Source organism: Sciurus carolinensis, chromosome 7 (assembly GCF_902686445.1).
Source record: "Sciurus carolinensis chromosome 7, mSciCar1.2, whole genome shotgun sequence".
Taxonomy (NCBI): domain Eukaryota; kingdom Metazoa; phylum Chordata; class Mammalia; order Rodentia; family Sciuridae; genus Sciurus; species Sciurus carolinensis.
The window spans coordinates 33207448-33230684 of NC_062219.1; the positions used below are offsets into that span (position 1 = coordinate 33207448).

The window sequence follows — 23237 nt, forward strand, 5'->3', positions numbered from 1 at the left end:
AGGCCATATAAAAGATATGTAGAAGAGATATGTATAAATCATATATTTTCCCACAGTAAATACATTTGATCTTTTCTTTGATGTATAAATTAGTAACTAAAGATTATCTGACTTGTTTTCATTTCTGCAGCCCAGGACTCAGAAGCAAATCTGTCAACATCCTTCTGCTTACCTTGGCAAATACTCTTGTAGTTAGCACAGCAATCTTGCTTCTGCATACAGTCCTCTGCACAGGAGCAAAGGCTGGTCACCTGTCTGCCTTCCCCACAACGAAATGAACTGCATGACCATATTTGAGCTGTAAAATTATGCAAGTTAGTTCAGGGCATTTTCTTAAGTATCCAATTTAAAAGATACAAATTTGATGCATTTCTCATTCTGTTATTGTATACAGTCAAATTCTTGGGTTATCTGCATTAACAAATGAAAATATATCATACAAAACAAAAAGCAATCTATTCCGTAACATGAGGGGCAGAGAGAAATGCAGCCCTACAAGCTGCAATCCTAGTCCCCTCACAGATGCACTCTGAGTTTAGAGAGGTTCTAAACTCGGGTCCTGTTTCTACCCAAGGGTAGGAATTTCCCATGGTGAAACTCCATTAGTCTTGACTAGTCATAGCTACCCAAGAGCAGCTTTGTCCAGTCTTGTCTAAGGACAGCCAGCTAGGAAGAGACAGTGATGATAATAATAACAGGAGCATAACATTCACATCTTTAGGACCACCGTCTTCAGACGGAAGTGGTAGGTCGGCTCCAGCCACACCTTTGATGTTCTTCCAGGCTTTGTACTTAGTGTGAGAGAAGTTTAAATAAATCCCATTGTTAAAATCAGCAGGAAGCTGAAGGAAAGCTGCTTCCCATTGCCATCTGCTAGGAAACAATGCTTAAATAAACCCGTGGGATAGGTGAATGATGTGTGCGTCCATTGTGCACAGAGTTCTTCATTCCCAGTCATTTATTACTTAGAAAAGATCTGGGGAGATAAAGTAAAAGGAACACAGGTAGCTATCTAAGTGAGTTATCCCCTCCCTTTTATGCTTTTCAGAGAACATAATGTAAAGAATTCTACTGTTCTAATCTTCACTCTTATCCAACCACTAGCTAACCCCCACCTTACCTGATTACTTAGAGAATTAAATAGTAAAACTGTGTTTTCTGTCTGGAGGACAGTGTTTCTCAAATTGTGCTCTGAGAAGATAAAGAATCAAGATCAGAATGATCAAGAATCATGATTTTCAAGGGGAGTCTTAAGCACCCTGAAATTTAAGACCATTTGCAAATGAAACTACGATGTTTATTTTAAGCCATAGTAAAACTCCATTGGGATTTATGTAATTATCTGGCATTTCATCCTGAAGACAGGTGTCCTTCAATTTCAATCAACTAAAATTCATCTGTTGATCTGTAAAGGGTGAGTGGTAGTAGCAGACCCTATATGAAAGGTGTTATGGATGGAAAAGAAAGTGCTTCCAGAAAGACAATGAAGCCCTGACCCCCAATATCTGTGAATGTGATCTCATTTGGAAATGTGTCCGGACTACTTGCAGATAATCATGTAAAATGAAATCATTAAGGTTGGTCCTAACCCAATATGACTGGTGTTCTTATGAAAAGGGGAAATTTGGACACAGGCACACACTGATGCAAGATGGTGCAAAAAGACGCAGGTTTTCTGAAGATGAAAGCAGAGTTTGGAGTTGTGCCTCTACCAGCCAAGGAATGCCAGCAACCCACCAGGAGCTAGGGAGAGGCAAAGAGCAGATTCTCCTTCACAACCTTCAGATGGACCTAGAGCTTCAATATCTTGACCTTGGTCTTCTAGCCTCCAGAAACTGTGAGACAATGCATTGCTGGTTTTTACATTCCTGGGTTTGTGGTACTTTGTTGTAGAAGCACTAAGAAATTTATACATAAGGTGTGCAGGTAAAAATTTGGATATGCATTAATGATAACACAATCAACTTGATAATAAACTTTTCTTAAAACTCATACTTGATTCCACACAGACGCTTGTAAAGTCCCAGCAGCAATCGTTTCGGTCTCTACACCCCTCATCACACCTGCAGCCCCACTTTCCTCTAAATGACGAATCAAAGCATTTTCTCCTGCAGCTCTCTGTAAAACAAAGGACATAAGGACAGTAATATTTAGAAGTTAACCTGTATCTCATACCTAGATGGCGGAAACACATAAAAGTACTTAGCACAGGCTAGCACAAACAAATGAGATGCTTTTTATGTTCAGTATGATTCACCAGTGAACTGTGCTAAATAATGAGGCGCTGGACACTTTCACATTGCTGGTAGAGTTACAAATTGGTACAGCCACTCTGGAAAGCAGTGTGGAGAATCCTCAGAAAACTTGGAATGGACCCACCTTTTGACCCAGTTATCCCACTCCTCCGTTTACACCCAAAGGGCTTAAAATTAGCATACTACAGTAATGCAGTCACGTCAATGTTTATAGCAATTCAAATCACAATAGCTAGATTGTGGAATAAACCTAGATGTCCTTCAACAGATGAATGGATAAAGAAACTGTGGTATATTTACACAATGAAATATTATTCAGCTATAAAGAAGAATAATATTATGGCATTTGCAAATAAATGGATGGAACTGGAGAATATCATGCTAAGTGAAATAAGCCAATGCCAAAAAAACAAAGGCTAAATGCTTTCCCTGATAAGTAGATGATGATATATAATGGGGGTGGGGAGGTGGGGGGTGGTGAGAGAAGAATGGAGGAACTTTAGATTATGTAGAAGAAAATGAGAGGGAGGGGATATGAAAAATGGTGGAATGAGACAGACATCATTACCCTACATACATGTGTGATTACACGAATAATATGAATCTACATCATGCACAACCATAGAAACGAAAAATGTATCCCATTTGAGTACAATGAATCAAAATGCAGTCTGTAAAAAATAAATAAATAAATAATTTAAAAAATAATGAGGCACTGGTATTACAAAGGAATACATGGAAGCACACAGTGGGTGAGAAGACTCCACTGAGTCTTGGGAAAGGGATCAGCATTATTTAAATCAGTGAAGCAAAGAAAGGCCAATTTGGAGAACAGCAGGTAAGACACAATGGCTAAGGGGTAGGATTAAAAGTAAGGATGGGGGGCCTGAGGAGATAGCTCAGTCAGTAGAGTGCTTGCCTTGTAAGCACAAGGCCCTGGGTTCGATCCCCAGTGCCCCCCCCCCAAAAAAAAAAAAAAGTAAAGATGGGGAGAGGAAAGCTGCAAATGCCCGATTAAGAGGCTTGAAACCCAAACTTTGGTAATGAGAAGCTCTTAAAGAATAAGCAGAGGATAAGTAATTAGATCTGTGTTTTATGTACTTGTTCTGAAAAATAGGTGAAAGGATGAACCTCTCTGACCAAGACTTTAATTCAAATCCAAAAATGATAAGGGCCTAAATAAGATAGTACTAGTAGACACAAAGAATATATAATAAGATTGCAGAGAAATTAGTGTGCAATTAAGAGGAGGGCAGGTTTATATAAAGAATGAAGCAGGGGAGCTGTGGCTGTGGCTCAGTGGTAGAGTGCTCGCCTGGCACGTGTGAGGCACTGGGTTCAATCCTCAGCACCACATAAAAATTAATAAATAAAAAAAATGAAAGAATTGTGTCCATCTACAACTAAAAAAATTTAAAAATAAAAAAGAATGAAGAAGGGGAAAGAGGCAAGAATGCCTTCCAAGAAGTCAGGCAAGGACCTGAAAGAAGGAAAGGTCAGTTTTGCCAGATATCCAAGCAAACAGATACCTGGAAGGGAGTCTATGTATTTGGATCTGAAGCTCAGGAAAGAGACAGATAAAAGTAAAGATACTAATTTTGGAGTTTCAGCTTATTAGTGATACTATGCAATGAGAAAGCCAATCTCACTGTGGAGTTCTCACAAAGGAGTGTGTGCCCAGCTAAATACAATTTCTCCTTGCCATGAATTCCTAGTGATGCTTTTTACCTATCATTCTCTGTGATACTCACTACCTGCTTTGTATTCCAAAAATGTCCCTTGAAGGCAAGGAGGGTATAATGGTATGATTGGGGCAATTCAACTATGAGTACCTTGTCCCCATCTCTTGAAAACCAGCACATAGTTTTAAATTTATATGTTTATTTATTCTACACATATTATTTAGCATCATTATGTTCCAGGTTCTAGGCACTGAGATAAAATGATAAATAATACAGATATGGTTAAAGAGACTTTACAGTAATAAAGCATTTTTAAGAAATGGTAGTGACAGGCTCAGGCATGGTGGCACATTCTTATAATTCCAGCGACTTAGGAGGCTGAAGCAAAAGGATTGAAACTCAAGATTGGCTCAGCAACTTAACAAGATGCTCAGCAACTTATCAAGACCCCGTCTCAAAATATAAAAAAAGGACTGGGGATGTAGCTCAGAGGTAAAGCACCCCTGGGTCAAAACCAGGTACCAAAAAAAAGAATACTCCAGGAAATTACTCCTAATTACTAGTTAGGTATGTGGAGAGAGAAGACATCTTGATATTCTTGCCTTATGACAAATACAAAAAATTAATTTTAGAGGCCTAACAAAATATAAATGTCTCAGGAGTCAAGTTTCATATTAAAAATGAACAAGAAAGGTGAAAGAGGAGAAATATACACATGAAAGGCATAGAAAGTAAGGGCCCTCATGTGATATAGCTCCTCAGACTCCAAAGGAGACAAAACAGAACTCATATGTTTTTCAAAGTCCTATTATAGAATTTTACTTAACTTTTGAGAAATGAGGTGACTTTTCACTAATTAATGAGACATGCTGTTGTTGACAGAAATATACAAACTCTATGAAGGTTATGTGACAACATGAAATAAAGGGCTTAAAATGTGAATTTAAAAAAAAAAAAGAGGGGCTAAAAAGTTGTGGCTCAGTGGTAGAGCGCTTGCCTGGCATGTGTGAGGTCCTGTTTTTGATCCTTTGCACTACATATAAATGAATAGATAAAATAAAAAGATCCAGGGACAATAAAAAGCACTTTAAAAAATAATAAGAAAGAAAAAAAGATGAAGGAAGAAAAGAAAAAACAGTGAGCACTCCAGACTCACAGGTTCACAAGCTGGAGGAATTTAGGGGTGACTTTGGTAACAGGACAACAGCCACAGAGGAAGATAACTAGGAGGAGAAAAGGAACAAGCCTTTCTGAGAAATCTACACAGAGGACATTTGAGGAGAGCAGGATGGCATGCCACATGAGAGATAAAGCAAAACAAACATGAGAAAACCTTGGTTGACAAGGACCTGGGACCAGAGTTCAGACACACACACACACACACACACACACACAACTAAAATTGAGATCCTCTTAAGGAGATATTACATCCACAAAAGAAAAGGTATAATAAAAAAGAAAAGAAGCAACATTCAGCATGCTTTTGGAAATAAAAATATGAGAGTAGTAATGAAAACCATAGTAGAGGCGTGTGGTAGGCACAGCTACAATCCTCAGGAGGATTCCATTCCCTAATCCCTGCTACCAAGAAGTTGTTATCTTACATAATAAATGGACTTTACATATGTAATTAAGGCTACTAGTTAACTTATCTCATGGAAGCTGAGAGCACAATGGTAGTTACCAGAGACTGGGGAGAGAAGGCAGAAAAGAGGGAAAAGGAAAGGTTAATCATTACGTATCAAGTTACAATCAGAAGCATGAAATTCTGGTGTACTATTGCACGGTATGGTGACAACTGATAACAATAATTTACTGTTGAAAAACTAGAAGACAGGATTTTGAATGTTTTTACTATAAAGAAATGATAAATGAGAAGTTAGATAGGTTTACCCTGATTTGAACATTACACAATAAATGCATGTATCAAAACATCACATCATACCCCACAAATATGTACAATGAGTATGTATTTATGCCTTAAATTTTTTAAATTAAAAAACAGGTATACCTCAACAAGCAAACAACAAATGAAAGTGGTATTAGTTTTAAAGTCCTAAAATTGCTTAGACAATAATGTTTGAGCAGCAAACATTATTACATCAAATTGCCTACCATGTTTCCCTGGGGAAAGCTCACATAAAGAGACCAGTAGGGTTAAGAGATGTTAAAAGATCCCAAAGAGATATCACTAGCAATGTACAAATGGTCACAAATTAGAAAAGTACCATATTTCTTAAAAGCAGCACTTCGCACAAGGAGACTGAAAAGTCATGTTTTCAAATCTACAGAGGAAAATTATTTTCATCTTAAAATTCAATATCTAGGCAAACTACCAAGTGTTAGATTAGGATGTCAAAGATGCATTTAGATAGGCAAGGACTCGAGTCCTATCTTCTATGCATCCTATCTTAGTAAGCTACCAGGGGACATTCTGTAGTAAAATGAGGAAGTGAAGCAAGAAAACAAGGCTTAATGAACACAATCTTCAGCAAAACAGACAGGCTGATGTTAGAAACAGTAGCCATACACCAAACTAAAAAAACATGGATGGGAGTAACAGGGCAGTGAAAAAAAAGTTAAAATGAAAGATATCATTCTATACCCAACTTTACGTAGTCAAAAAAGATAATGCCAAGGGCTCGTGGTAATGTGTGATGAAGCTAGGGTAAGCTGTGGCAGCCATTCCAGAATTAATCTGGGACTACTTAGCCAAAATTGAAGATGTAAACACTAAGATCCAGGAGAACATGACAAAACAAATCTCACACAAGTCCATAAGGTAACCCGCAGGGTTTATGCAGTAGTGAGGAACTATCTGGTGGATATTCAACCTGGGGAGAGAGCAGATCAAATGGTCTGTTGGATACATATCAAAAAGCACCATATAGAAGTATAAGAATGACCACGTGCATAGCAATTTATATGCAACTCAAAAACTGCTCAATTGAAAAGTAAGAAAAATTGATAGATACATCACAATCCACTTACATAAATGCCCTTTGCTTTTTTTTTTTTTTTTTTTTTGTACTGGGGATTAATCCCAGGAGTGCTTTACCACTGAACTATATCCGCAGCCCTTTTTATTTTTTCTTTTAAGACAGGGTCTAGCTGAGTTACTGAGATTGCAGGTGTGTAACACCACACCCAATTATCTCAGGATTTTACTACTTCTGTCTGGTCCTCTTAGTTTTAGTTCCTGACCTCCTTATTATTCCTTTAAAGGAATATGCCAGGCAAATTCCTGCCTAGGCCTTTGCATTTGCTTTTCCTTCTTACCTAGAATATCCTTCCTGAAGCATCCCTGTTTCTCCTTCCATCAACTCGTAACTCGAGAGATATTTCACATCCCATCCTGACTCAAAATTTAATATTCTCTTTTTGGGTTTTGTTTATTCCTTGGCACTTTCTCTATCATATTATATGCATATTGCTTATTTATATTTTTATTCTCTCTCTTCCATGCTGCAATGTAAAATAAAACCAAGCATACAACCAATGTTCAGTTTTTGAAGAATAGGTAAAAAAAAAAATTGCACACAAATAATAAAATTTTAAGAACATGCACAAATTTTAAAAAGCCCACATTAGAAAAAATTTGTATGAGTGAAGAATGGTGAATACTATCCAGAGTTGGAGCTTAGAGGAACAGAGGTGGCAGAAGATACGTAATAAAGGGAAAGATAAGAAGAAGATGCTAAATGCTAAGGAATATTAAAAAGGATGAATATGACAAAAGACAGCTAGGAAAGGAAAGGTAATGGTGCCACATAAGGACTGGTAGACTGAGATGGAAGAAAGAGAATAAGGAAAAGTTGACCCTGGGATGTCAACCAGTACTGCAGTAAGAGAGTGAGTGAAAGAACTGAAACAATAGATTTTATTCAGAGATTAGGATATGCCTTTTGCAATCAATTTACACAGTTGGGAAGATAAACTTGCCAAGAAATGATGCCCATTTTTGTGTGCTTACATCAGCATACTAGTCCTAAAAGGCCTGCCAATATTCATATGAGCAAGGGCTAGCGCCGCCTCTCAGCTAGATACCACAGTCAAGTGAACAGGAGAGGGCAGCGATGTTCCAGCTAATATTTGCCTTCCTTGTTTTACTGTATTGTCATTTTCTAAAGGGAAACAGAGTGTTAATTCTCAAGTGAAAGCCTAACTGGAAAGTTGTCAGTTGACCTCCCTAAGTGGACTCCTACTGAAGAGCAACACTTTTCCCACTGGAGTCAAAATAGAAAATATCAGTCAAACTGAAAGGGGTAATGAATGTTCTAACAACTGCTTCCTGCTTCACCTTAATAAAAAGAGCAAAACAATACATTAAAAATGATAGAAAATGCTTTTTAGAGTCACTTACAAATGGTATGTTTATTATTCATACTAATGGGAAGCACAAAATGGATGTGAAGTGTTTATATATTTGGGGGCATGTATTTCCTATTTTTCTTTGCTTCTTATGAAAAAAATTTTTTTGAAGTTTCACTATATTTCACCACATAATTGTCATGACCACATTAACATCCATTCATGAGTATTCTATTCATCTTAACCTTGAACCGAAGATAGCTTATTAATAAATCATTTTTAAGTAGTATGGGAACAATGAAAAGAGAAGCTTAAAAAAACGAAGCTTCGCATAATGGTCACACCCTACATTTTTTGCAAAAAAAATTGGCATAAAATCTGCAATTATGCATGAAACATACATAGTACTATGCACCACTTTTCAAGATTTGGCACTACCTAACCAAAACATAATACAATTTCATAGATGGAATAATATTGACATGCTATCAAGGTACAGGACAGGTGGCAGGAGGTGCTGGGGGGTGGAGCAATAAAGGCTTCCAAGTCCAAGAGGCCGGATACTTTGTCATCAGATATATACAATTACAGTAGGAGCTGGGACAGAAAGTCTGTGATCAGTTATCAAAGTTCTCTGTACTGGGATGATATTGGAGCAGGGACTTTTGTGTGAGGGTGGAAGAGTAAAGTCCAGAAATGATAGTGGACGATATTAGCCACAGATGGATGAGTGAGGGGTGGGAGAGGGAGAAGCCTGGAAGTAACACTAGGCATGGGGGAGAGAAGAGACTTGGGGTGAAGACAAGTTTTTAGTGGATTAAGGCCAGGAGAAAAAAGAAAAAAGAGAATGTTTTGGAAAAAAAGATATACCTTCAGTTTCTTGTTTCCTGAGTCCGAACCCCAGGCCTAATCCAAGTGACATAATCACCAGTAAAACAAGAAGAACCTATTACAAAAAAGGAAAATCCACATTTATAATTCTCTTTAAAGTACTCAAAGTTATCAACAACCACATGCTCAGTGAGTATTAAGTACCCACAACGTGTTCGTTAATGCAGCATTTGAGATCCAACAATAGAGGTGCATTATTTCATTTAGTTACCCCAAATAAGAAAGGTTTGTAAAGAATTTTAAAATGCCATGTATTGCAGTATTTTCTATACTCAAATACTGTCATGGTTCAAATACAATGAGCAGAATCCCAAACTGAATTAATTGGGAATTAAAACCATGGGATCCATTTGCCTTTGTCCATTTTCTTTTTTCTTGTTTTTTAAAATTTTATTTATTCCTTTATTTATTTCAGTGGGGCGGGGTGGATCTCGCTATGTTGCCCAGGATGCTCTCAAACTCCTGGCCTCCAGCAATCCTCCTACCTCAGCCTCCCAAATAGATGGGACTATAGGCACACACCACCACACCTGGCTTCATTTTCTGTTTTAATTAGGTGCCCTGGAAATCATTTCTAGAAAGGCACTCCAGAATTACAGCACAACTGTGAAATCCTCACCTACTTCATTTCTAGGGAACAGAGTTTTGGGGGGCTTTTTGCTTTTTCTACTCTGTTCATCAGAGAAAAATTAGAACATTTAACAAATGTAAAAACATAATTAATTGGAAAGTGATCTGCTTTAATTCTTAGTTCATAGCAAATCATTTAGGATAATTTGGAAGCCTTGTGATCAGATTACATGGGTCGCTCATCATCATTACTGCTGCAAAAGCTCAAGTAGCAGACTTTATGCTTTGATAAGATTAAACTGGGAATTATTTTTCTCACTGCCTTTTTTCCTCATCCATGGGGTCCAAAGATAAGTTGCTGTAAGAATGCAGTACACTACCATAAAGAACGGTAACACACAATCAAATTAGAAAAGTATTTTATAATAACTTTTATTAGACCTTAAAACACAAACAATAAATTTCACAAAGAAAAACACATCAAAATTCCTTAAATAATAAAGAAATTCATAAACTATTGATTGGTGGACTTGCTTTCATTTTGAAAATCAACTGGAAAATTAACTTTGACAATAGAAGTGAATACAGAGACTGGGAAAATATATTAAAATACTATGAAAACAATTCTCATATGCAGTCTCAAATTGGCCCAGGGGTTAATGACTTTCCAATATACATTCAGTGGAGAGGATGGAAGGGGAAAGTAAACAGTTATTAAATAACACCATTAGTTGTTAGTCCCTTGTCATGCATGGTACCCTGAAGTCACAAATAGCCTGTACTAGAATTGTTCCAAAGCAACAAAACCAACATTGGGAAACTCCCTATGGTAAAACCTCATGGATTACAGATTTACAAATTAATATACTTTGAGTTACATCTACTCTTTATTACTTTTGCCATTCAAACTTGCTAAAAAATCAACATTTAGCTATTGGTAGGATGCTTTAAAACTTTGAGATGTTAAATGTTGGTATCTTTTTCATCATGGTTCTGTGTTGTTTCCATATATTTATATCTTATTCTCTGTACTTTTTCATAAAAGGTTTTTGTTTGGTTGTTTGCTTGGCTTGGGGTGGTACTGGGGATGGACTCCAGTGCCTCGTGCATACTAGCCAAGTGCTTTGCTGCAGAAATATGTCCCCAACCAAATGTCCAAATATTCTTTTTTTTTTTTTTTTTTTTTTTTTTGGTACTAGGGATTGAACCCAGGGGTGCTTAACCACTTAGGTCCTTGCTAAGTTGCTGAGGCTGGTCTTGAACTTGCAATCCTCCTCCTTCAGCCTCCCAAACCGCTGGGATTATAGGCATGCACCACCATGCCCAGTCAAACGTTCATTTTAAATCTCTTATCATGTGCTTTAAATATCTAATTCTTAAAAATCTTCTTGATATTGAGGTACACATGAATCTTTAAATTTCTATGCTGTGCACAAAGTAGGGAGAATATTATGGACTCCAAAATCCACTGTAAACCCAACAAACACTTGTCTTCAGCTTGATTGAATAAAGAGAAACACAGTAGCTGCCTTCAAAAATTTTAAGTGATACTTTTGTCAAAATTAAAAAAATAATTAGGGTACTCTCAAAATTATGACTTTAAAATACTGAGCTTCATTTACTAACTAAAAATCAGTCAAAAGATAGAAAGAAAAACAAATGACATACAAGTTTTGCTCCCAAAGAAATTTTATAACTTATCCCAATAAGATAGGGATAAGTATATAAGATATAGTAAATAAGATATAGTAAGTAGATATAGATATAGATATATCTTTATATATATCTTTAATAAGATATAGTAAATAGCATAAGAACTGTAGCAAGCACTCTATAATTCCCAGAAAGATAGAGAGTAAGTAAACGACATTGGAGGTTTACTTTGTTTTAATCACTGGGTTCAATGCTGACACGCTTGTTTAATTTACTCCTTGTTAACAATGCTGGAGAGACACAGAGAAGGGTGGTGAAATTCTCTCAACTAGGGAATTTAGGTGGAGAACATGGCCCTAAAAACTACAAGAGGAAACGAGATTGTCTAAAGAAATCTTTAGATAGACTTTGGGAAACGTTCATAAGTAACCTGCAATGAGAAGAAAGATAAATTTGCAAAACAATACCAGGAGAAAATCCATAAAAATGAGCATTTTATGTCACTGCAGAAAAAAGGGGGAAGAATAGTTTGAAATGAGGAAGTACTCAACAATATCTCTATATTGTTGTTATGGAAACTTCAGAGGGGAGAAGGCAGGGGAAGAGAAATTGACTGTTGAGGAAGGACTGATTTCAGCACAACAATAACAAAGCAAGAATTCAAGGGACAGTGGGTTGGTGGTGAAACTGAGGTAGCGAATAGAAGACCTCTTTTCCCAAAAGTTTGATGCTGAAGGGAAGAGACAGAGTGAAGGGAAGAGACAGAGTAATAAAATCAAAGCTTTTTATTTTATTCGTTAGGATAAGGATGATCCTGCCACATAAAAAAACAAGAATGAGAAGACAGACAAAAAAGACTTTCTCTAGAATTGCATTAAATTAGGATAAAATCAATAGTTTGACAAAAATAATATAAGGTATGATTATTTAGTATCTCACTCTCTGTCCTTAAAATATTTATGCAATAAAAAAGTGATTTGGAAGGTAATAGTAATCATGCAAAAAAGTCCTGCAAAGTTTTCTGATGTGGAGTTCAACTTTTAATTAAACATTAACCTATGGTTACTCAAATTTCTTACTTGTTGAATATGATTAAAAATCTTAACTTGCATTGAAGTCACCATAAGGAATCAAGCTGAATACAGTAACTTAAAATTTCACATTTAAATAGCAACACAAACAAATTCAAATGGAGAGATACATTTTTAACATTTGTCACAAAGCTAGAAATACTCAAATTAAGAACTGTACTTACAATACAAATTATTTTATATTTTTTGACAGTGTTCTTCCTAACAGGTTCATCTGTTGCTAAAGTTAGCATAGATTCCATCGTTCCAGACACTGCATAAACCTGTTTGGCCAGAAGAGAGTGGTGTTCCTTCTTTCCTCTAGTCTGTAAAGAGAAACTGTACTGAGTTACACAGTTATGCCTGACTTTTAAATGCTTGCAGAGTTCAACTCTTTAGTGATTGGGCAATCTAGAGAGGAGAAAAATACGGTAGTAACTACAGTGCTAAAAGGTTCAAGTCCTGTACTAGAACATCGTAAACAACTATCCTTTTTCTCCTTATAATTCATAGTAAATACAAATCAAGATCTATGTAATGAGAATGATATAATAATCAAATTGGAATACAAGCTTATTATTTATTTTCTTTAAAAATAACTCCAGGGTTGGGGAGATAGCTCAGCTGATAGAGTGCTTGTCTCACAAGCACAAGGCCCTGAATTTGATCCCCAGTACCGCAAAAAAAATAAATAAATAAATAAATAAATTTTAAAAACTCCAAACAAGTCTTGTTACAGGTAGTTTCTACATTTACATATACTTCATGCCACATGGTCAAAAACTAACATATTAAAAAAATGTGTTTCGATTATAGTAATTTTGAAACTATACCAAACCAATATGAAACTGCTTAATTCTGTTATAATTATGTCTTGCATTTTACAGTGCTCAGAATTTAAGACACATTTTGAAATACATTATCTCATGTCAAACTTGACAATATTCCTTCTAACCATCTTATTCCTATTTCTTAGATGAGTAAATTAAGGCTCTCATTGTTTAAATTATGTGACTTGTCCAAAGTCACATATTTAGATGCCAGAACTAGATGTGGAACCCATTTTCTAACCCCCTAAATGTAAGGCAATTTTCACTAATTGACTAAAATTATTTTCTTATTCATATAGACCAGGGCATCTTAATACATGTACTCTGTGCTAAGATGGGGTAACAGGTTTATGATGTAAGGAGTTAAATTAATAGTAGTATGTCAAAAAGTTTTAGTAAATGGTGAGCACTGAACTCTTCCACTTTTACTGATGCTAAGCCAGTGATTTTCAAAGCGTGGTATCATGGAACATTGGTTCCATGATAACTGCCTTGGCTAAATAAACATTGAGAACACTTCTCTAATGTAAAGATCATAAAATTCCCGTATGCTGCAGTATATCTTTTGGAAAACACTACTCTAGGTAAACTTTTTTCAACCCAAAAAGCAGTGAAGATGAACGAATTCATTTATTCTGTTGTACAATGATTTTTTCCAGGGACCCCAGTGAAACTATCAAGTTAAACAAACAAAAATATTGTAATACTGTTAGCATAAAGTTCTCCACACTGGATAACTCATTAGCATCTAGAGACAGAATTTTTGTTGCTGTTGTTGTTGTTTGTTTGTTTTCTAATTCTGAAGCCCAGATTTATTTTGGTTGAATTAGAATTTTCCATAGTTTTGCTAAGGCTGCAGTATTTTTAAAATATCCCTCCAAGTGATATTTTATACAGCAAAGGTCAGTCTAAATACTTTGCTTTAAATAGTGCAGACATTTTCAAATTCCCTTAGGCAAGCATTCACTCTATGCTAATCAAACTTGCATATATTATGGGTAGGGTCACCCAAGGGGCTTGGTCACCTGTGCAAGATCCCCTTTTAGTGATATTTCAGTTTTCACATTTTCAGTTTTCAGTTCACACTTTTGTTGTGTCATACTGATTTTACAAAAGAATGATCAAGCCTATATCAAAATTTGCTTCAAAATAAGGGGACCCCTAGGACCTGTTTTTTATCTAGTCATCTGTCTTATGCCTTCAGTTCTTGTGGGCTTCTCGACCATCTGTACTTGTGACATTCTTCCTGCTTTGCCTTGACTCTGATTCCTGAACCTCCAACTTTTATTTTCCCCTCTGTGAAGGTTGTTTGTGTCAACTTGGTTAAGCTACAATAGCCAGTTATTTAATCAAACACAAATCTAGGGTGCTGCTACAATGATATTTTGTCGTTGTGGTAACAACTATAATCAGTCGACTTTAAAAAAAAACTATTCTTTACTATGTGAGTGGACCTCATCCACAGTCACTTGAGGACTTTAAAAGTTAAGATAAGTTTATCAGAGAAGAAATTCTGTTTCATGGCAGCAGTATTAACCTGAGTTACCAGCCTACGAGTCCCCATCCCCACCCCATCCCCTGTCCTTTGGAGTTTGGACATACCAGCACCCACAGGCAGGTGAGCTGATTCCTTGGCATAATGTTCCTCTCTCTCCCTCCCTTTCTCTCTCTGATCCAGAGACTTTGTTCTGTTAATGTTTTTCTAGAAGACTTCTATTAGTGATGGTAACATGGTCCTTACCTTATACACCTGGCTTTATGCTTGCCACTCATCTTCAGTAAATGAAGAGAACATATGTGACTGAAAATATAAAGAAAATGAAGAGAATAACTGAATCAAGAGTCAGGAGAGTGGTTACATCTGGGAGGAGGGAAGGGAATATCACTAAGAAGGGGTACACAGTGGGATTCTCTGTTTTGGGCAATGTTTTTTTTTTTCTTTCCTTCCTTCCTCCCTTCCTTTCTATTTTTTAGTGCTGGGGGTTGAACCCAGAGCCTTTCATGTGCTAAGAAACACATTTACACAGCTTTTGATTTTATTTTGAGATAGTCTCATGTAAGTCACCAGACTGTCTTCAAACTTGTGGTCTTCCTGCCTCACACTCCTGAATAGCTGGGGTTACAGGCATGAACCAGCATGCCCTCAATGTCTCATTTCTTAATCTTATGAAAGCACAGAGATATTTGTCTTATTGTTATTTTTTAAATTATATATATGTATATATGATTGGTATGCTCAGCCTTACATATGACTAATTTCATGATTAAGAATAAGAGTATTCTCATAAGATGCTTTTTACCTCTAAAGCTAACACCCAAGACTCATACTGCTGAATCTTGCAAAATGCCTCCCTGACAAAAGGCACAACCAGATTTCAACTATGAGGCAGATTTCACTACAGGATTGATTGTTATTATTATTATTTTTTAATCGTTTTGGTACCAGGGATGGATCCTAGGGGTGCTTAACCACTGAGCCACATCCCCAGCCCTTTTTTTATTTTTTATTTTGAGACAGGGTCTCGATAAGTTACTCAGAGCTAAGTTTCCGAGGCTGGCTTCGAACTTGCGATCCTCCTGCCTCAGCCTCCCAAGCCATACACTGATTATTAATGTCAAGAAAGTGCCTGCCGAGAGGAAGGCAGGCAGGCAGTTTTGTGGGTCTAGATCCCTGTGTGCTCTGCATGGGACTATTGTGAGAATGGGGAGGAGAGTCACCGAGCAATCCATACCTCATTCTCAGAAGATCAAGTAAATATTGTGAATGATAAATATGTTCATGAAAGAAATACCTTGCAAACTGTGAAATTCTAAACAAAGTTGACATTTTGTCATGTATATTATAGCAGCAAAAATGAAGACTGAAAGGTAACATGGCTAGTTAAAAAACTGCAGTATGTCCATGGAACTATTCAACATATTTTGGAATATTTAGCCATGAAATGCCATTTGAAACTTGAAGTATGTAATTTTATGATAAAAGGAAACAAGTTCTCTGTGTTTACATACATTCAATGAACCTGTGGAATTTTTGCCAAAAGGGACAACACAGGTTTAAAATGTAAATTAGTTCTAAAACAGTTTCAAATGAAGTTACAGACATACCATCTGCCATGTTATATATCAAGTATTCAATACAGGTACCAGGAGATTAGAAATACAAATAATATTTGTTGGTAGATTCTGATGTAATATCCTCTGGTGTCTGTGATGGGCTGACAGATCTGACTCCATGAGAATGTTATAGGCCAAACTCTAAGGGAAATGACTAAACAGACTCCATTTTGCTCTGAGACTCCATGTTTTATAGGAAATAAGCTTCTCACATGGGAAAACCCCGCCTCTGTGGTCATCATCAGTTACGTGATGTTACATGTTTAATAATATACAATGGCAACTCCTATGTAGTAAAGAATTGCTCTCTTTTGATTCCTATTGCTCCTAAACAATGTACCACATGAACGGTGATTGTGTGGATGTTAGCAACCATTCTTTAGTTTGTACCTAGGTAAGGGTCATTTTGACCCACTTCCCCCTCTGTCGATGGTCTCATGATGTTAATGTGTAATTTCAAATCATAGCAACAGACACTTATGATTAATGTGATTTTTGGTATAAGAACCCCTACAACCCTGTGGTCGGGGCTGTTCTCCCAATAGTCATTTTTTGGGTCATTGTGTGAGACAGTCAGCTGGCCAGCTTAATAAAGACTCTCAAATTTGGACTTCTCAGTGGTGATCAGTCTGTTCTTAAGTTGCTCCCCATAACAGTGTCCATTCAAATGGGTCAATGAGTCAACTCAAAATGAGAACAGTAATATATTCTTACAAAACAATTGAGAGAATATTACACATTATATTTTGGCCAACTTTCCCCAAATACATGTATGGAGATGGAAAAAAGCATATTTTTGATACTTAAAGGATTTCAAGATTGTATACTAATAATCCAGCTAAAATTCATGGTAAATCCTGAATTATTTTTATAGGCAGAGAAAGAAAAAAGGGGAGAGAGAGGGAAACGGGAGGAAAGAAGGAGAAGAGGAGGAAGGAAGGGGGAGAAAATAAATTAAAAGAGCAGAAAAGAAAGGAAGAAATGAAGGAAGGAGCTTGATAAAATGTTTTATCTCCTCTTACAGATGAGGGAAGAAGGTAGGGAGGGAGGGGGAAGAAAGGGAAGGTAGAAGGAAAAAGAAAGAGGAGTAAAGAAAGAAAAAGGAAAAAAACAAGAAAATTCTGAACACAAACATGGGGACAAATAACCTTCCTGAGTGAGCTTCCCAGTTGCAAGTTAATCTTTTCCTGGAAACAAAGTCTGTGTCCAATGCAATCATACTTCTAAAACAAAAGTAGGATCTGGGAGTATTCATCAATCGGACTGAAAAAGTGTGCAGAACTCATTTAAGAACTTCGTCCTCCGGGCCTAGGAGCATCTGGGCTACCATTGGCCTTCCAGGTGCCCTAGACCCAATCCATTGTTCTAGTGACACCTTATAATGTACTAGGTCAGGGAACACCCACAGGCAATTTTCTACATCGGTGTTTCTGAAGGGGCAGATCAGTCAGAGGGATGGGTGGCATCCTCTTGCCCTGTTTAAGCAATGAGTATTTAGGCGAGTGCATTATATATCCAAGGAGTGAACAAACAGTCCTGAATCTCTGCACCTACAGACCTTACACTAATTCATGGTGGGGGGGATATAAAAAATGAACAAAAAAGTAAAAGCCATTCTTAGCTTGCCAGTCATACAAATGTAGACAGGCAAGCCAGAATCGGCAGCAGGTTATAGTTTGCCAACCTTAGGTCTGAGACACTGGAAGCATGGAGATGGAGTTGCAACCTACTGAGTTGGGGATATCTTCTAGAAGAAGCAGGTTTGGGAGTGGAGGAGCCAGAGTTTGGATGATCAACCTCGGTTGAGGTAGAGATAATAAGGAGAACAGCCTCTGTGATGGATTCCTTTTTAAGAAAATTATCAATTTTAAATTTCATTTTAAACCTGAAAAGTTAGATTTCTGTTAGCTTAATGCTCATCTACAACTTAAGTTTAAATTCATAATAAAGAAGATCAGGTTTTAAAGTTTGCAAAGAGATACTTAACGTTTCATTCTCAACACCAGACTCACTTGTCATGGCTCCGATGATGCATCTCTCTGATTAACCAAACCACAAATAATGAGGAAGTCAGTAGATCTGCTATGTTGTGTGCACACATACACACATGTATTTTAACATAAGAAAGAGAGCCCACTGTTTAAAAAATGCATTCGATTTTTATAAATAAGTTTATCAGTGAGAGAGGCCAAATAGAGCTATTTTTATTGTTTTTTTTGTTTTGTTTTTGTTTGTTATCCCAGTATTCTGTTCTCACTGAGGCAACTGCGATTCCCTTGCAGGAAAATATTGCAAAAGTAATTCTTACCTGAGAAAAACATAATTTCACTTATCAAAATGCATAAATATTAACTCATGTGTTGAGTGTAATCATGTCCCTGAAAAGTTTTAACAGAATCAGAATTCTAAGAGAAATCTTGTAATATGTGAGTCCCTGGGTTTGATCCCCAGAACCAAAACTAACAAAAACCTCAGGAGAAGTCATCTACATAACATCTTCTAAATACCAGGTATTAGAAAAATTCAGTAAATCTATGTGTCTTTGGATTTTGTTTTTACTAAGAAATTGAAGTTTTCAGATATAAAATCACACAATCTGAAATAATGTCTACATTTTGTTAGTATAAGATATTCTATTTGCCTAGAATTAAAGCATTTGTGGCAAAAGAAAAAAGAGAGACTTTGACTAAAGAAATTTAAATACGAGTCTTAAGGAAATAGAAAGTCAAAGTAGGACTTAGCGCTAGAGAATAACATGATAGATACCCTTGAAGATGTTTTTTTCTGGTTCCAGAGAATGGAATGAACTGGAAAGAGAACAGGTGAAGCTAAGAGACCAGGTTATCACAGTTCAGGTCAGAGGTGAACAATTAGATCAGGGTAGTGGAAACAAAATAAGTACTGAGCTTGAGAACTATAAGGAAAGCAGCGCCGCTGAGCTCAGGAAGTGATTCTACACCCCCAGCAACTAGGACGAGTGTGGTGCCATTAGCCAAGATAGGGGCTGAGGATGTGAGGGTAGTATTCCAGAAAGGACTGGTTAGGGTTTGAGCCTAATGAGGTTGGACTGTTTAGGGAATTTGCACTTGAAATCTTCAACATCAAAGTGAAATGAATATCTTCTAAGAAAGAAGTGAACTCAAAAAAGTATTATCTTACAATAAACAGCATATAAATCAAATACTTTCTGTTATTCCGTTTAGGCAATCAAAATACTTTATACTGAGGTGTTACATTAGTCTTGGCATCATATTGGTTTTCTTAACTGATCTAGCAAATTATCACAAATTCAGTAACTTAAAACAATACAAATTTATTATTTTCAGCTCTGTTGATTACAAATACAATACAGATCTCACTGGGCTAAAATCAAGGTGTCAGCAAGACTGGATTCATTTTTGGAAGTTCCAGGACAGAATCTGTTTCACTGCCTTTTCTCACTATGGATGACACCCACATTTTTTAGTAATAGTTAACAAAATTGTTCACCCCATGGGTGGGACAAAAAAGAGAGACAGGGAAGGAGCCAGGGTCTCTATGTCCCCTTCAAGGGCACACATCCAATGACTTAACTTCCTTCCACTAGGTTCCACTTCCTAAAGGTTCCAACAGCCTCTATACAGTGCTTTATGGAGACCAGTACTTTTTAACACATGGGCCTTTAGGGGACACATTTAAACCATACTACTCCCTTATCCACTTTTCATGATTCCCTCACCCTCTAATATGACTAGGTCCATTATCAGGTGGTATAGAAGAATTATGATAAAAATTAAAAGGAGATAGAAAATCCTTATCATGGTTTTAATACTCATAAAAGAAATATAAATATTTTAGTGTATGGGAATGTCAAAGGGGAAATTATCCTGATAGTTGTGAAGCTGGGAAAGATCAATGGGGAGCCATTCTGAGTAACCCTATAAAGGGACATCATCTAACCAGTTCAGTGTTTGTGTATGTGGGAAAGAATGAAGATAAATGCAGGGGAGGTTGCAAAGTAATAAGCATTGCGTGAACTTGTAAAGAATTTAACTTTGACCAAAGAAGTACCCGATTTTTACCCTTGGTTTCTGGGAGGTAATCTCTAAACCTTAGGAACGTCATGCCTGATAGTTGTGTTTTAGCTTGCCTGGAGCTTTGAGTCACCCCGGATAGTCCAACAGTGTGATTTGGTATATATATATTGATGGAGGTCATGAGTGATGAGACCAAACTATGGAGGGGGTGTAGACTGAGATCAGCTACACAGGCAGTAAATTATGCCTATGTGATGGATCCCCCGTAAAATCTTTGGGTACCAAATTTCAGGCATGCTTAACTGGTTGGCAATATTTCATAGGGGTGTGTGTGTAAAGTCACCAATATATTTCATAGGATATACCCATTACAAAAGGGGTATATCTATCCCTATTTCTATTTCTCTGAAGAACCCTGACTCATACAGTTGCCCTCCCTAAAACCACTAAACTCTTAGTCATTAGAAGTTTTATAATCTTTTTTTTTTTTTTTTTTGGGTGCTGGGGATCGAACCCAGGACCTTGTGCTTGAAAGGCAAGCACTCTACCGACTGAGCTATCTCCCCAGCCCCTTATAATCTTAACCAATTGAATTTTCATTTCATAACCCAACTTATTCTCTGTAGCTTCCTTTCAATCTCTGTATTGTTTCATTTCATTCATTCATTCATTCCACATTTATTAAACTCCTACCACGTGTGAGGCATTATACTAGAATTTTAAATAGAAAACATCGATACAGAAGATGACTAAGTTTCTCACATGTTGATGGGATATGCTAAATTATTCCCTACTCTCTACTCTCATCCTCCAATGGTCCCCTAGCTATATCATCTTTATCCTCAGCATCCACAGATTCCAGTTTCCTGTTAGCATTGCTTCATCCTATTCCTTTGAGAGACAGATCTATTCTCTCACCCTCAACTGTGATCCAATGTATCTTCCAAATCAAGTGTTATTTTATTTTATTTATTTTTTCCTGTCATTCTTGGAGCTCACTCTATCCATTAACAAGCCCAAGCAATCACGTCATTAGCTGCTGACTCCAACTATTCATCCTGACTCTCAGGGTCCTCCCATTCTGAGTGGTGTGTACCCAGGCCTCAACCTCCAGGGTGAAACTGAACCAACTGCAACCAATATCTTAGTGTTATTGTTTAAACAGCTTTGATCTTATTGAATCCTTAAAAGGATACTGGGAATCCCAGAGGTCTGAAGACCACACTTTGAGAAATGTTATTTGAAAAAAAGTTATCAAACTTAATAACCTCATACACTTATGTAAGCTATATTGTCTTACATAAACAAGCATGTGTGTGTGTGTGTGTGTGTGTGTGTGTGTGTGTGTTGCACTGGGGATTGAACCCAGGGGCATCCTACCACAGAACTACATCCCCAGATCTTTTTATTTTTTATTTTGAGACAGGGTTTCACTAAGCTGCCCAGCTGGACTTCAATTTGTGATCCTCCTGTCTCAGACTAAAGAGTCATTGGGATTACAGGTGTGTTCCCCACACCCAACTAAAAATAAACCTATTTGACTTAGAGATTTATACTTGTAGCATCTAATTGTTTCAATCACCAGAAAAGATATCTTTCTTAATTCTATTCTTTTAGCTCAAAGTACAGTTGGCCTTCCATAGTCACAAGTTCCACATCCATTAACTCAACCAATCAGATTGAAAACATTTGAGAAAAAAATCACATCTGTAGTTGAATATGTACAGACTTTTTATTGTCATTGTTCTGTTAAAAAATACAGCAGAACAACTATTTACATACCATTTACAGTACACTAGGTATTGTAAGTAATTTCAGATGGTTTTAAATATAAGGAGAGTATACATGGGTTATATGTAAATATGAAAGCACATTATATAAGGAATGTGATTTATGGGTTTGCGTACCCCAGAGACACTGGGAGGCTAGTGTCTATATCATGGAGCAGCTCTAACGATGATTGGATAGAACGGTCTTTCCACAGAAACATCAGGGTGCTCTCACTTTGTTCCACTCCTGCTAGTCACCTTTACCTCCTTTCTGCCTTTATCTTCTTTAACTTCTGACACAGTTTTTTGTTCCAACACCACACCTCCACTTTGAACCCTCAATATTCCTCCAGCCTACGTGACATCTTTACTAGGCATATTCATTTATCAATCTCGTCACACTAGTTTCACTGCTAGCACACTTCCTTAGGTGCAGATTTAGATTCTCCCTTTTGTTCATTCTGCTTTTAGCTGCTCTGTGTAATTATTCCTCCAGATGAAGCCTTGGTTATTTTTGAAAACGCTAAGACAGTTGATTCATTCACTTATATCTCCAATAAGACTTTTCTTTATGCTCTTTTTTCCTTTCTAGTGAAGACTGTAGTAGTTGAATAGTTTCTGCTAAGATATTACATGCCATTTTATAGAAATACCAGGGTAAAGATTTATAGGAATACTCAAATCAAGTGGCTATTAGTTATGGCATAAAAGAAGTATCGGAACCATCTCTTTCTTGTCACTAAGCATTGATTTAGAGGATCCACTTGGCAGATTTTTGAAGAGAACTGCTGTCTTCATTATTGTTGTTATTGCAAATGTGGTTTATTTCTTTATTCTTGTCCTTATTGTTTGATTTTTAGTAATTTACATTTTTAAAAATAATTACAAACTGATAAGATGGAGTATTATGGAAAGAACGATTTTTCCCCTAAACTATTTTAGAATACTTTGCTAACCTGGTCTTGCATCTTCTCTGAGTACTTCAATGTGTACATATTCTATCAATAAATGTCCCAGCTATTATAATAAAGTATGAAAAAGAACCAGCAAAAGACATATAAATTGCAAAAGAAGAT

At 36.7% G+C, this 23237-nt stretch overlaps 1 protein-coding gene across 1 annotated transcript in view; it reads right to left on the reverse strand.

Moving 5' to 3' along the window:
* Positions 1–23237, reverse strand: part of Enpp3 (ectonucleotide pyrophosphatase/phosphodiesterase 3) — a 97052-nt gene that overhangs the window by 71401 nt on the left and 2414 nt on the right. Inside the window, 5 exon segments of the mRNA XM_047558745.1 lie at positions 173–298; positions 1996–2118; positions 9119–9194; positions 12618–12758; positions 15004–15063. Of these exon segments, the coding sequence (XP_047414701.1) occupies positions 173–298; positions 1996–2118; positions 9119–9194; positions 12618–12695 (403 nt within the window). The 5' untranslated portion in view covers positions 12696–12758; positions 15004–15063.